The 12050-nt window shown below is 36.8% G+C and overlaps 1 protein-coding gene across 4 annotated transcripts in view; it reads left to right on the forward strand.

Annotated features, from left to right (window-relative positions):
* The window catches only part of CDK14 (cyclin dependent kinase 14), a 516637-nt gene that overhangs the window by 76191 nt on the left and 428396 nt on the right, over positions 1-12050 (forward strand). For all 4 annotated transcript variants that reach the window (XM_085050690.1, XM_085050689.1, XM_085050692.1 and 1 more), the window contains one exon: positions 6472-6717. In XM_085050690.1, coding sequence (XP_084906816.1) covers positions 6472-6717 — 246 coding nt within the window. The remainder of the gene's footprint in view (positions 1-6471; positions 6718-12050) is intronic.

The following is a 12050-nucleotide window of genomic DNA, read 5'->3' on the forward strand; positions in this document are numbered from 1 at the left end:
TGCCAGAATTGGTTGTTCATTGTTACTGGGGAGATCTTTATTCATATGAATAAATTCCACTGATACGGGGCAGTCTATATTTTACTAAGTACCCAAACAGGTGATTAATTCCTGGCTCATTCATGACTGTTTTAAAATTCATGAACTGTAAGACTATAAATTACTTACATGGTTTAACTGATCAGCCTTACTCTTTCCATGCTATATGACTTTAAACAGTAAATTAATTAGTCCAGCAACTTTTAATTCTAAGAATCCTGTTTCTTTGGGACCTCTTAATTTTGCTGACAGTGATGATGTGAAGAAATCTTGCACTGAAACTGTATCACAATAACTACATCTGATACACCATTTATTATTTACACATTAATCCAAAATACAGATTAAGGACTATTGCTTGAAATGAAATATAAGGTGATTCAAAGAGGCATCGTTATTTAGAAACGTTTCTATGAATGATTATACTGATTTTTATTTATTTAATGCGGCTTATTATGGAGCAAAATTACTGTTCTTGTGATTTCAGTCTCTTTCTTAACTTCAGCAGTATTCTTTATGGGCAAAAAATTGGCTAAATGCAGACATGATGTTTTGAGATATGAGAAGTACCATGATGTTAGGGTGGAGGCTGTAGCCCTGTGGTCCATGCTGATGTAACGATGACTAAGTCTGTTTACCCTAGAGCAGCCTTGGGATCTTCTCAAATTGATTGTGGGACTGAGCAGGAGGAGCAGGGGAAAAAATACTGTCCAAGTTGTGCTGTTGTTTGTCATACACTGTCTTCAGATTTTGATCAGCAACCAAGAAAGTTGCAAAGTATAAACTGTGTTGTGCTCTTTTGTGGTTCTAACACAAGAAGCTCTTTCTTTAACATTCTGGCTCTTTTCATCTTAAATAAATGAAAACACCCAGAGAAACAGTAAAATAACTTTTAATACCAAGCTGCACTAACTTTTGTGGTGCTGCATTTTATTTTGCTTTACATTGCCAGAATCCGTGATAGCTCAAGTAATTACTGAAATTGGCATGAATATTCTGATTTTCTAGATAAATCTTCCTTTTGTGATTTCTTTTAAAAGTAGACAAGAGCTCTTCAGGTAGCTTCAAAGTGATTGTGCTGTAGTCTTTTAGTAGCCAAATGTCTCGTCATCTTGTCTCTTTTTGTCTTATATTTTTAGTTGAGACTGAGTAATTGTGGACAAATTTTAAAAGTGGGTTTATTTCAGACAGCAGAGTGTGGAGAATATATATTGCTTGGCAGCAGAATGTGGAACAACTTGGGAAGTACAGGTGTGTATTTGACATTAATGATCCATATGTGAGAAGTGTAATCTTGCATCCTGATGCTCATGGAGAGGTACTTCTCTTGGGCCACAGGCTGACAGGGATCTTTTTTCCAAGATCTGGAAATCAGATCTGGGATCAGGGACTCCCGACAATCAATACTGTTGCCTCACTAGGTAGGAATAGTCATTGCTATTTTCCAGATTAAGTCTTTTCCCACAAGATACCAAGTCCCTGGACAGTTTCTGAGTACTGGTTTGGAAGTACTTTTCCAAAGAGTAATTTAAAACACAAAAAATTAGTTTCTGTAGGATTATTCTGTTTTCTGTGTAGAAGAGCAAAACTCCTTAAAGGGAGGCTGGTATTGGAGTCTAGTTTAGCCTTTTCAGGATTTTAATCTTAGAACCAAAGCAGAGACTTTGGAGGTGAATGTTCCATATATAAAATCCTCTGGTGTGAGTACCATACATATCATTCCTATTGTTTTGTCTTGCCTTTTTTTACTTTTAGAAATTTTGGGTGTTTTTTGAGTTTTTTTGGGGGTTTTTTTTGTGTTGGTTTTTTTTTTTTTTTTTTTTTATCAGCTGCTCTTTGTCTCGGCCGCTCTCTTGCCATTTTTGCCAACATATGTTTTTCATCATGGTTCTCTGACATTCTGGGATTCCTGCGAGCTGGGAACCTTGGTGGCACAAAGCAGCTATTTAGTCTCTTATTTTTCTTGTCTGGGGCCACCTAACATGCCCAAAGTCAGAAGTGTTGAATAGTCCAGTGAATTCTTGAGCCTTTTCTAGCTGATACAAGGTTTGGAAATATAATAATGTTTGCTTGAACAATCCATACATGATGCAGGGGTTTTTGTGTATTCCCTGATAGCTGTTAAGTGTATGAAGTTCATTGGCTTATTTTTAAATCCTGTTTCCTGTAAAGAAGAGCGAAGGCATAAATGAAGATCCCATAACTCTGTTCCCCATAATTATGAGATCTGCTGGCAAAAATATCTCATCTGAGACAGATAACTGTGGTTTCACTGCCCTACTTTTAAAAGCCAAATAGTTTTGGAAATAGTTTATACTTCAGAAAATTAAGCCTTGAATGTAGTTTATGGTAGGAGAAGCACAAAATCATGGCAGTAACTCCTGAAGAGGAAAGAATAACTTCAAGCATTGACATACCCTAATGTTTACTTATATGATGACTTGTTTTTAAGAAATGCCAATTAAAACTGCATAATGATTCATGCAGTTTGCTAGATAGAGGTTTCTTTAAATGCACAGAATATTCATACTGAAAGTCTCTTCCTCTTGATTTTATAAAGCATAGTTGTCATCTTGCATATGACAAAACAAGATATTACTTGTAATGTCTCTACATACATTTGAGATAAGAGCTTTTAATAGTTAGGTGCCCTTGAATATCACCTCTTCATGTAGCACAGGTTTTTGACTGTGGTAGCATTTACAGCATCTCAATGAGTCTCTGAGCTCCACTGTTTTAAGCCCAGCATTACATAGATAGGGAGGGCTAATAAATCATAGAGATTGACTTCCTATATGTAATGGCTTGTTTAGCTTTATTTTTTGTTCTGCTAACTATAGCTAAATCAGATATTCAACAAAATCATGCAGTTTTGAGGCTGCATTGGAAAAAAGTTTCCCTAACTTTCAGGGTTGTCATCTTCATTGAGGTGCACAAGGGTTGTTCTGTGTGTAAAAGAAGAGTTAGTAAAAGAATAGTGCCCACTCTGAAGAACCTACTACTTATGTAGACAAAACAAATGAAATCAGGTGAAAAGTCTGGTCTTACAGGTAGCAGAATGTACATAGAGGGAAAGTCTGACTGTCCCAGGGGATCACACAGGAGCATCTAAAAGATTCTGAAAGTGAACTTGTGTTCATTTGACATATGACAAATATTGTGCTTTAACTGGAAAATGACCCTTAACTCTCTCATGCAAAAAGAAATGTGGAAATGAGAAGGTGTGTTAGGCTTCTCCTGACTACCAGCAAGGAGCTACTGGGTGGTAGGCACTGGTTTACAAGTCTAACACCTTCTAATGCTGAGTATTTGTACATATCCTTTGAGAGGTGGAAATTTATAAGCAGCAGTTATGCAGTAAGAGGGAAAATTATATTTTAAAGGCTGAATTAGTGTAAAAAAATTCAAACCCATAATGTTCCTGAAGGTGTTGTGGTCAAGCTGGTGAAGTCAATGATCATTTGTGTGCACAGGAAGATCTCCAAAGTATGTTATGTTTCAGTTTTGCTCAGCACACTGTTGCTTTTTTGCACGACAAGCCACTACAAAATAAGTTGTACCCTTAGCTGGAGCACAGGAGCAGCCTGTCAGCACTCCTGCTTACCAGGGGCAAAACCTGCTCTACTGTGGTAGCTTAGTCTTGCTGATGGAGGGAAACCTGAAACCACCAATGAGATTATTGTGCCCTTAAGTTGGTTACAGCCAGTGCTCAGTGCTGACCTTTTAGATCTGGTCCTTTCAGATTTCACAGAACAGAGTTTCAGCATGGAGGACTCGGCCTATCAATGGCAGAATGTAAAACAAATGCTTAAATATTGTTTCTCTTCAGTGTTATATAGGCATGGTAGACAGTTTGGAAATGTATACCCTTCAACAGCCTAAGCTTAGCTTTGCTGGCTTCAACAGTGTGCTCAGGTCAGCAGCCATTTGGAGAGAATGTTTTATTTCTGCCAAGGAAATAGTGATATCAGTGAGAGAGAAGTGATGAATGAACCCCTAGTCAGCCCTGGCAGGGGATGTGCTGCATTTCAGAGCAGGCAGATGGGCATGATGAGCAACCTCTACTTTTGCATTTCTCTGCAGTCCTCAGACTTTTTCACAGATGCCAGTTGTGTCCAGCCTGTGCATCCACCAGAGTGTTTGATTTCTGAGTGGGGAGCTGGTTGGTGCTTATCTTGATTTCAGTCATTTGCAAGTTGGAAGCTGGCTATTATAAGATGCTGGTGGAGATTTTTATCCTACTTCAGGTTCAGGCCTGAAGGCTAAAGTGTCTGCCTTCAATATCTAATTCCTATTATTACTTCCAGTCTAGACAATAACAAATGCTTGCATGACCCACATTAAACCTAGACATGGAGATTTTCCAGTGGAAAAAGAAACTAGAAGCAGTATTCGTGGCATTATTATCTATAGGATATTTATGGCTGTGTATTCCAAATATTTTAATCTTCTACAGGTGCCCTGTTAACCTGGAAGGAAGATAAGCACCGCTTTGTAACTTTTTGTCCATTATCTCCTGCCCCTGCTTTCTGGATCATAGGCTTTCAAATGCTGAGAAATACTTACTGATTTATTTGCATCCATGTTGATTAAGCATCATGGAAGTGCTGCTATATTAACATAATTTCAACTTGCATTGATTTAAAACATCTTTGTTTGTAGCAAGCATTGCAAGAACATGGAGATGACAGTGGGAAGTACGTGGGTATGTCTGTGTGTATGAGTTGTTCTAGGGAAAAGAAACCAATTAGTTTTACAACAAGACTAATCAAAAATTCTTTGTGCAGCAGCTCTTTATCTTTTGTCTCTGAAATAACAGGCCAAAATTACATAATTGGCTTAATTTTAGCTCAAAAAAGAATTAGCATTTGGAATGAAGGGGGACTTTTCCTTTTCTCAAGGAAGTTGGGGAAGTTCTAGTTTTGGAGAAATCACTTCAGTGAGAAGAAATGCGAACTCTTGTAAAGCCTGGTTTGTGACAGTAGTGATGTCCTTCATTAGAGTTGACATGGTATGTGATCATTTGGTCAGATATCACAGCACCAGAAACATACTTTAAATTTTTAATGTAGAAAAGAAATCTTTCATCTACTGTTACAGTAAATCATTAAAAAAAAAAAAAAGCACCAAACCCCACAAGGTATAATAATCCAGTATTTCTATAAACAGTTGAAGTAAGTTGGATTTCAAGGCACAAAATTCCTCTGGAAAGATGGCAAAGAATAATTTATTGGAGAAGTTTTTTGGAGATACTTTGATACTTTGGGTTAGGAGGGATTTAATGGTAATTTTTTATTTTTTTTTATATTAACTGTTTTAGGATGACAAGTTTTCAAAACTTAGTTTAGATTATAGCTGCTTGAATGGAATATTATGCTAGTTAAATTGTTTTTATGTGAAGAGTTCAACTGACAGCAAATTAACACTGTCTATCCTTAAACACATGTAAATATAATGGAAAAAGTATATTGTAGATTACTTTCATTTACCTTACAATTTAAAGGGCCTCTTGGGTCTGCTTGCATCATACTTCATAACTTTTCCCTGTAGCCTGAAAGCTGAATATATTTCTTTTCTTTCCAAGTAAAAGTCAAGTTTCTTTTGGGTGAAAACAGAAGCTGAGGCCTCAAATACAACCCCTCACCAACTGTGTGATTTTAAAAAATGTCATATGTGTTAGAGCGTATTGAAATTAAAACAGAAACCTACATGACTGGGGTATCTAAAGCTGCTGTTCTGCTCATTTAGTTCTTTTGAACTAACCATAGCCTATTTTGATAGCTCAAGCAGCAAGTGGCAGCCTTTAGAGCTTGGCAGAGTCGTACTTCACAGTAACAAAGAATTGAACTTCTGGGCTTTAGTGTGCCATTAAGCTGCAGTCTCACGTTTCAGTGGCTGGGAATTGATTTACTGATTTGATTTTCTGAGACATATGGTGATAATAATAATAACACTGTATAAGCATTATTTAAAAATACAGTAATATACCAGTATTGAATCTTTGGAAAGCCAGCACCAGCCAGTGCACAAACTACCATCATTTATTTTAGTTTAGTCTCATCCAATTTTGAACAAATGGAAATCAATACTGCTTGTGGATATCTGTGGCTAGATTGGAGAGAGAAGTGAAGTGGCATTGTTGCCAAGAACACATTGTACAAGAAAACACAAATGTATGAATTTATGTATGTTCCTCTTTTGCCTTCCTTTTTCAGGATCTTTTAATGCATTGTACAAAGACAGGCTTTTTATAGTTATGGCTGTGATGTGTGCATCCCCTATGTAAAATGTATCTGTTGTTTTCAGTTTTAACATAGAAATAGAAAGTGAATGCTTATGAAGTTCAATGCCTTTTTTGATGCTGGCTGGTGCATGGAATGATATCGACTTTATGCCTGTTAGAGTCAACAAATGATGTTTTTCTCTTTTCAGATATGTGTCACAAAGATGTCTACACGGAACTGCCAGGGAATGGATTCAGTGATCAAACCTCTGGATACAATTCCTGAGGATAAAAAAGTTCGGGTTCAGAGGACACAGAGTAGTTTCGATCCATTTGAGAAGCCAGCTAATCAAGTGAAGAGGGTTCATTCAGAGAACAACGCTTGCATTAACTTCAAAACCTCATCTGCAGGGAAGGAATCACCTAAAGTCCGGCGGCACTCCAGCCCCAGCTCTGTAAGTGCACAGTCCTGATGCCTCTGCATGCACCAAATAGTGGAATTAGAGGCACCAGATAAATGTTTTCTTGGTTAAGAAGGGGTTGTTTATTTGGAAATAAACAAACAAAAAAGGTCATTGCTGCTATTAAATAAGGTTTTAATATATTTGCAGTGTTATTAATAAAATAAGATCAGAAAATAGAACTTGAAAAAGAATATGAATTATGAAATTCCTTTCAGATATTATGGTGTCTTACAGGATTTCTAAGCATTTTCCTCTCCTTATCCTGGTATGTCATTACAGCTGCCATAATGTTTATGCAGCAAATTTGGCAGAGGACTGCTTATTTGTGAAGAGGAATTCTTTCCCATGAAGTTTAAAAAACCACATGAATTGCCTTTTTGATTTTTAGATTTCGGTTTTAGAGAAACGGATCAGATTTGGCAGATTTTGTTTACATTTTATAATTCTCTTTTTAAAATCAAGTAGTAAAGATAACATTTATTTCCCTGTCAGAAACTCTGAGAGAGAGAGAGAGGGAAGAGCGAAAAACAACAGAGAAGGGTTTGGCAACACATAACAATAGTTTTATTCTCAAGTATTTTGAAAGAATCTAGATAAATAAAATGTCATGTCCTTAATGAATAATGCCCAGAACAGATTTCCCCCAAAAGACCTTCAAAATTATTGAAAAGCTATATCTGTTATGCTTTGGCAGGAAAAATCCATAATAATGTGACCTTTGAGTTGAAGACTACAGATCTAAGCAGAATGGATGTTACACTTCAAATCTTATTTGGTGTGAAACAATTTAAAAGGTTGATTGCCTCTTCTTTTTCCTTTTCTTTCTTTTCTTTGTTTTGCCCTATCTTCTGGACATCTTCTGTCCTCCCTACAGAAGTTTGACTGAAGCCTGTCAGACTTCTAACGAGAAATGACAGAGGTTCATTTTCCGTAGATGAGCTGTGTTTAACCCGTGTGAATTTAGTGCGTAAGATGTCACGCCTCCAGGGGACTGTCCTTTTTAGAAAAGGTTACATTTTAAAATGTAACCATCTGTAGCAAAAACAAATTTGCTTTTTTCATCATCACTTGGCATTATATAGCTCCTGCCAAAGATATCTCTAGTGTATTCCATTTGAGTCCATGACAGGGAGTTCTTACCATAAAAGTTTTACAGTCATTAAGGATGGATGAAGCTATTTGCACTGGGTTTGCTTGTTTGTGATGCATGATCTTTTTTTTTTTGGCACCACAACTATTAATTTAAATTACTTTCTTTTGAAAATCTTAATTATGTTGTGGTATTAACTCACTCCTCATCTCTACTGTTCCTCCTAGGAACTTACTAATTTCTGTTAAAGCTTTTAACATTCTTCTGTTAAAACTGAAGGATTTCAGTTACTTTGCTTCCAGAATTTTGAAGCAGATATTTTTGAAACTGTTTTTGGCATCTTGTTCTTTTCCAGAGGGCTGGCACTCTACTGCATCCACACAATCTCCTATGATCCCAGTATTTTCTTATGTAAATGATATTAATACTTCCTCTACTAGTATGCTGCTGGTTATAGCCCTAGCTAAACATATGCTTTTGGTAATCTTCATCTGTGCTGACTCACACACACTGGATACAGGAGGTGCAAAGGAATTTCTTGAAATACAATTCTCATTTCTCAACTTCCCGTAATTCTCTCTGATTTTTATAGCCCTGTTTGGTGAACTCAGTTCTTCCTTCTGCTTGGAGGCATTGTTTGTAATTTTTGACATTTCCTTACAATGAAGAGCACTTGGAATAATGACAGTGTTCATACCAATGAAGAGGGAAGAGCAGTTCACAGCAAAATGTGGTGTTAACCCTCTGCTGATCAGGTCACACCTGGTCCTGCCTGGCAGACCTGAGTTCAGCCATTCAAGGCAGAGATACAATCAAGATGCTTCATTCCCATTCCCAGAATCTGAATACATTGCTTGAGGCAGTAGAAGCCCTGATGCACATTTTATAGAGTGATACCTGTGTGGTCAGTTGCAGAAATGTATCATTCTGTGATTTTGAATTTTACTTGAATTAATAAAGAGTTTAGGGTTTCATCTTTTTTCTAGCCCTGATGTTGTCTAGCAGATGCCCTTGCTAGTTGCTTTTCTGATCATAATGTCTTTTTCTTCCATGTCAGCTGCATATTCTCCCTTACTGACTTCATATTTGGTGCTTTGGAAATTCTTCTCTTTTATGCGTTATACCAGTCTGAAAGAGCATTTCAGTTTCTGTAAATGTTCTTGAACATGCTATGCCCTCTGGGTCGTATGGGCTACAGTTGTGGAGTTATGTTTCAGTTTTGGCTCTGCTTTCTGTGATATTCTGATAGAGAAATGCTACCTTCAATTTCCACTTTCTTTGCTTGATTAGTAAAGGAACTGAATTAGACATAGGCTTTCATTTAGTCTTTTCCTTTTGTTGTTTAAAGTCCTCTGTAGCCATCAGGTATGAAAATGATGTTTTACAGAATGTACATGGCTGAGGCTTGCAGTCTCCATATCACTCACTGCTTCTGCTCACGTAAAAGTCCTTTACTTGTCTCAGAAAAATAACATTTATCAAAATGTGACCTGAAAGACCTTGTTTATAATGCCCTGGGGTGTTAGTTTCTGCTTTGATTAATTTCAGCAGCTTTATCACCTCTCTGACAGGTATCAGTTTCAGTGTTTGTTAAAGATCACATAATACTCCACAGGTGGCATGTGGCCCATTTTGTGTTTTCCATACCTTTGAAATGCTCTGCATTTTGTGATGAGAAAGGTGAAAAACACACACAGAGGTTTTGGGGAAGCTGGAGCTCCATGATCCTGCCCACAGATTGTCACTTGGAAAATAAATCTCTTGCTTTTGAACATGGAGTAATTTTCTGCAGTTAATGTCACACCTTGTTGAAACCTGGTAGAATTCCTGCGTAGTTAATTAGTGCAGTAGTGTACAGACAGAATTGAGCACTTTTTTGTTTGTTCTTATATGCAAAACTTAATTTTTACATTCAGAATTTTTCCACCTTCTCCCCTGAAAAAATGTCTATGAGACTGATTCCCAAACTGCTTAAGCTGATTGAAATTGTGTGGTATTATGGGATGAATTTTACTGCAGAACAGAATTATTCCTTTATCACATCAGAGAAGTGGATTACTTGGAGGTAGTGAAGTAGGTGTTGCCTACCTGTGCATCGCCTGTCAGCCACTGTTAGAAGGGAATTTGGCTTTTCTCTGACCCATCCCAACACAATATACGTGTGTGTATATACATATGTATTATATACATATAGCTGTAGTTCTGTGTATCCATCTCTCTCTCTCTCTCTGTTTATAGCTACATCATCTATGTCTATATATATACATCTAATCCATATCAATATCTGTCTTTCTAAAAATCTCATGCTGAGTCCTTTGTCTACCAAGGCAAGAAAATGCTTTTCTTATCTTCTTAAATGAAGAAAAGGTAATACTACAAAATAAGCTAGTTAAAGTAGAAAAATCACTAAAAAACGGAAAAACAAACACATGCCACTCTTCCCCAAATATCTGGTTTTGAAAGATGGTTTGACTCTAATTATCTGAAAATTTTATTTGAGATCCATGCTCTTTAGACATGTGATCAAACTCTCCGGTGCAAGGTAAAGTTTTGGTGTATTCAGAGTACACATTTTATACACTAAAATAGTATTTTTGCACCATATGTAAATAGAATATTGCAAGCTGTATAAACGAGCCATCTGCTCAAGATTTAGTTATGTAGTGATACACATCAGTTTGTTCTCCTTGAATAGCTTGAGCTCCCTGGTGGTGAATTCAAATGTCGTGCTAAGGTGTATGTTACTACCTGTCAGTTACTTTTTAAAAACAAAATCAAGCAAAACGTTCTGCTAACACAGATAAATGTAAAAAATCCAAATATTCAAATAAAAATAATGGGATAAGCAGTGCTTTACTGCATTGACTACACTCTTTTTGGGAGAACAGCCTCTCTTCTGTTTCTGTAACTTTTATTAATTTTCAGTCTTGATATGTGCAACTTTCCTCCAAATAGTACAACCAAAAAGCCATGAATCCTATAATGATCCTGTTAGCACATTGCAAGTCAGTTTTGTGAGAAATGTAGCTTTTAAATAGACACTAATGTCAGGATTTTTTTCCAAAAGTGAGGGATCATTTCTGTCTGCCCAAACAAACACTTGCTGTGACATTCTTGCCTCTCTTCCTCTTCAGGGGCATGCAACCTTCTCCAGTTAGGAACCTGTTAGTAACTAGGGTTACTGCATCCTTCCTAGCTGATATGTTTTATGGAGGTAAAATAATTTCATAGTTCAGTGTAGAGAGTGGAATTTTCTTTACTGGCACAAAGGAAGCGTTAATAATCGTTAACCTGAGGGATACTCTCTCGATGAAAAGGCAGATAAAATGTGGCAGTTGAGCCAGCTCCTGTGCTCTAATAGCCTGGAGAGCAAGTGAACAGCTTTAAAAACTGCATCCAGCCCTTTCACAGAGAGCTGTATGGTTGCTTCTGCCCAGGTTGCTCTTAATTTATGGCTATGTGTTAAAGGGTTAGGAAGAGGGAAGCAACAGAATGGGATCAGAGAGTGAGAGAACTGAGACTGAGGCTTGGTTTGGATTCTTGACATCTTTGTATCCCTTGAACATTGCCCTAGAAAACAGTCCAAAATTCAAGGTATGGTCAAATTGGCCTATTGTTACAGGTCAGAGACAATCTGCAATTAATGTGAAAATTGCATATGGTTTCGTGAAAGAAGGTTTACTCTTGTGACAAAGAAGACAAAATGGTTAAAAAATTATTATTATCTTTTATTCTTGTGATTTAATCTCAGTTGAGCTTCTTGGCCTACCTTTCAAGTTTTTCTAGCAATTAATTTTTTTCTTTTGAGGTGTATAGCAAAGCCGATGTTCACTTTTGATTTTCTTTAATTTACAGAGGCACTGTGAAAATAATATTGTAATGATAGTTTTATGTTGAAGTTTAATATCCTGCAGTTAAAAAAAATAAGGGTCTATTTAAAACTTAGACTCGGGAGTGTGACGGTTAAGTGTGACATTCACAAGCTGTTCTGCAGTTATGAAAAATGCATGAGAACATAACCCACACAGCTTCTATAGGAATAGTCAGGTGATTTTCCGTGTAATTTTCCATTAAACCTTTCTTTATTACATAGATTTTGAAAAATTCTGAGAAAGAGAGATACTCACGTGGCGATGTAGTGCAGGGATTCATACTGCAAGATCTTGGATTAAGCCTTTATCTCCCCTACAGTCTGTACCAATGAAATGGCCATTTGAAACTATGTGGTCAGAAA

This window comes from Lichenostomus cassidix, chromosome 2 (assembly GCF_008360975.1).
Source record: "Lichenostomus cassidix isolate B80296 chromosome 2, HeHo_3.0, whole genome shotgun sequence".
Lineage (NCBI taxonomy): Eukaryota > Metazoa > Chordata > Aves > Passeriformes > Meliphagidae > Lichenostomus > Lichenostomus cassidix.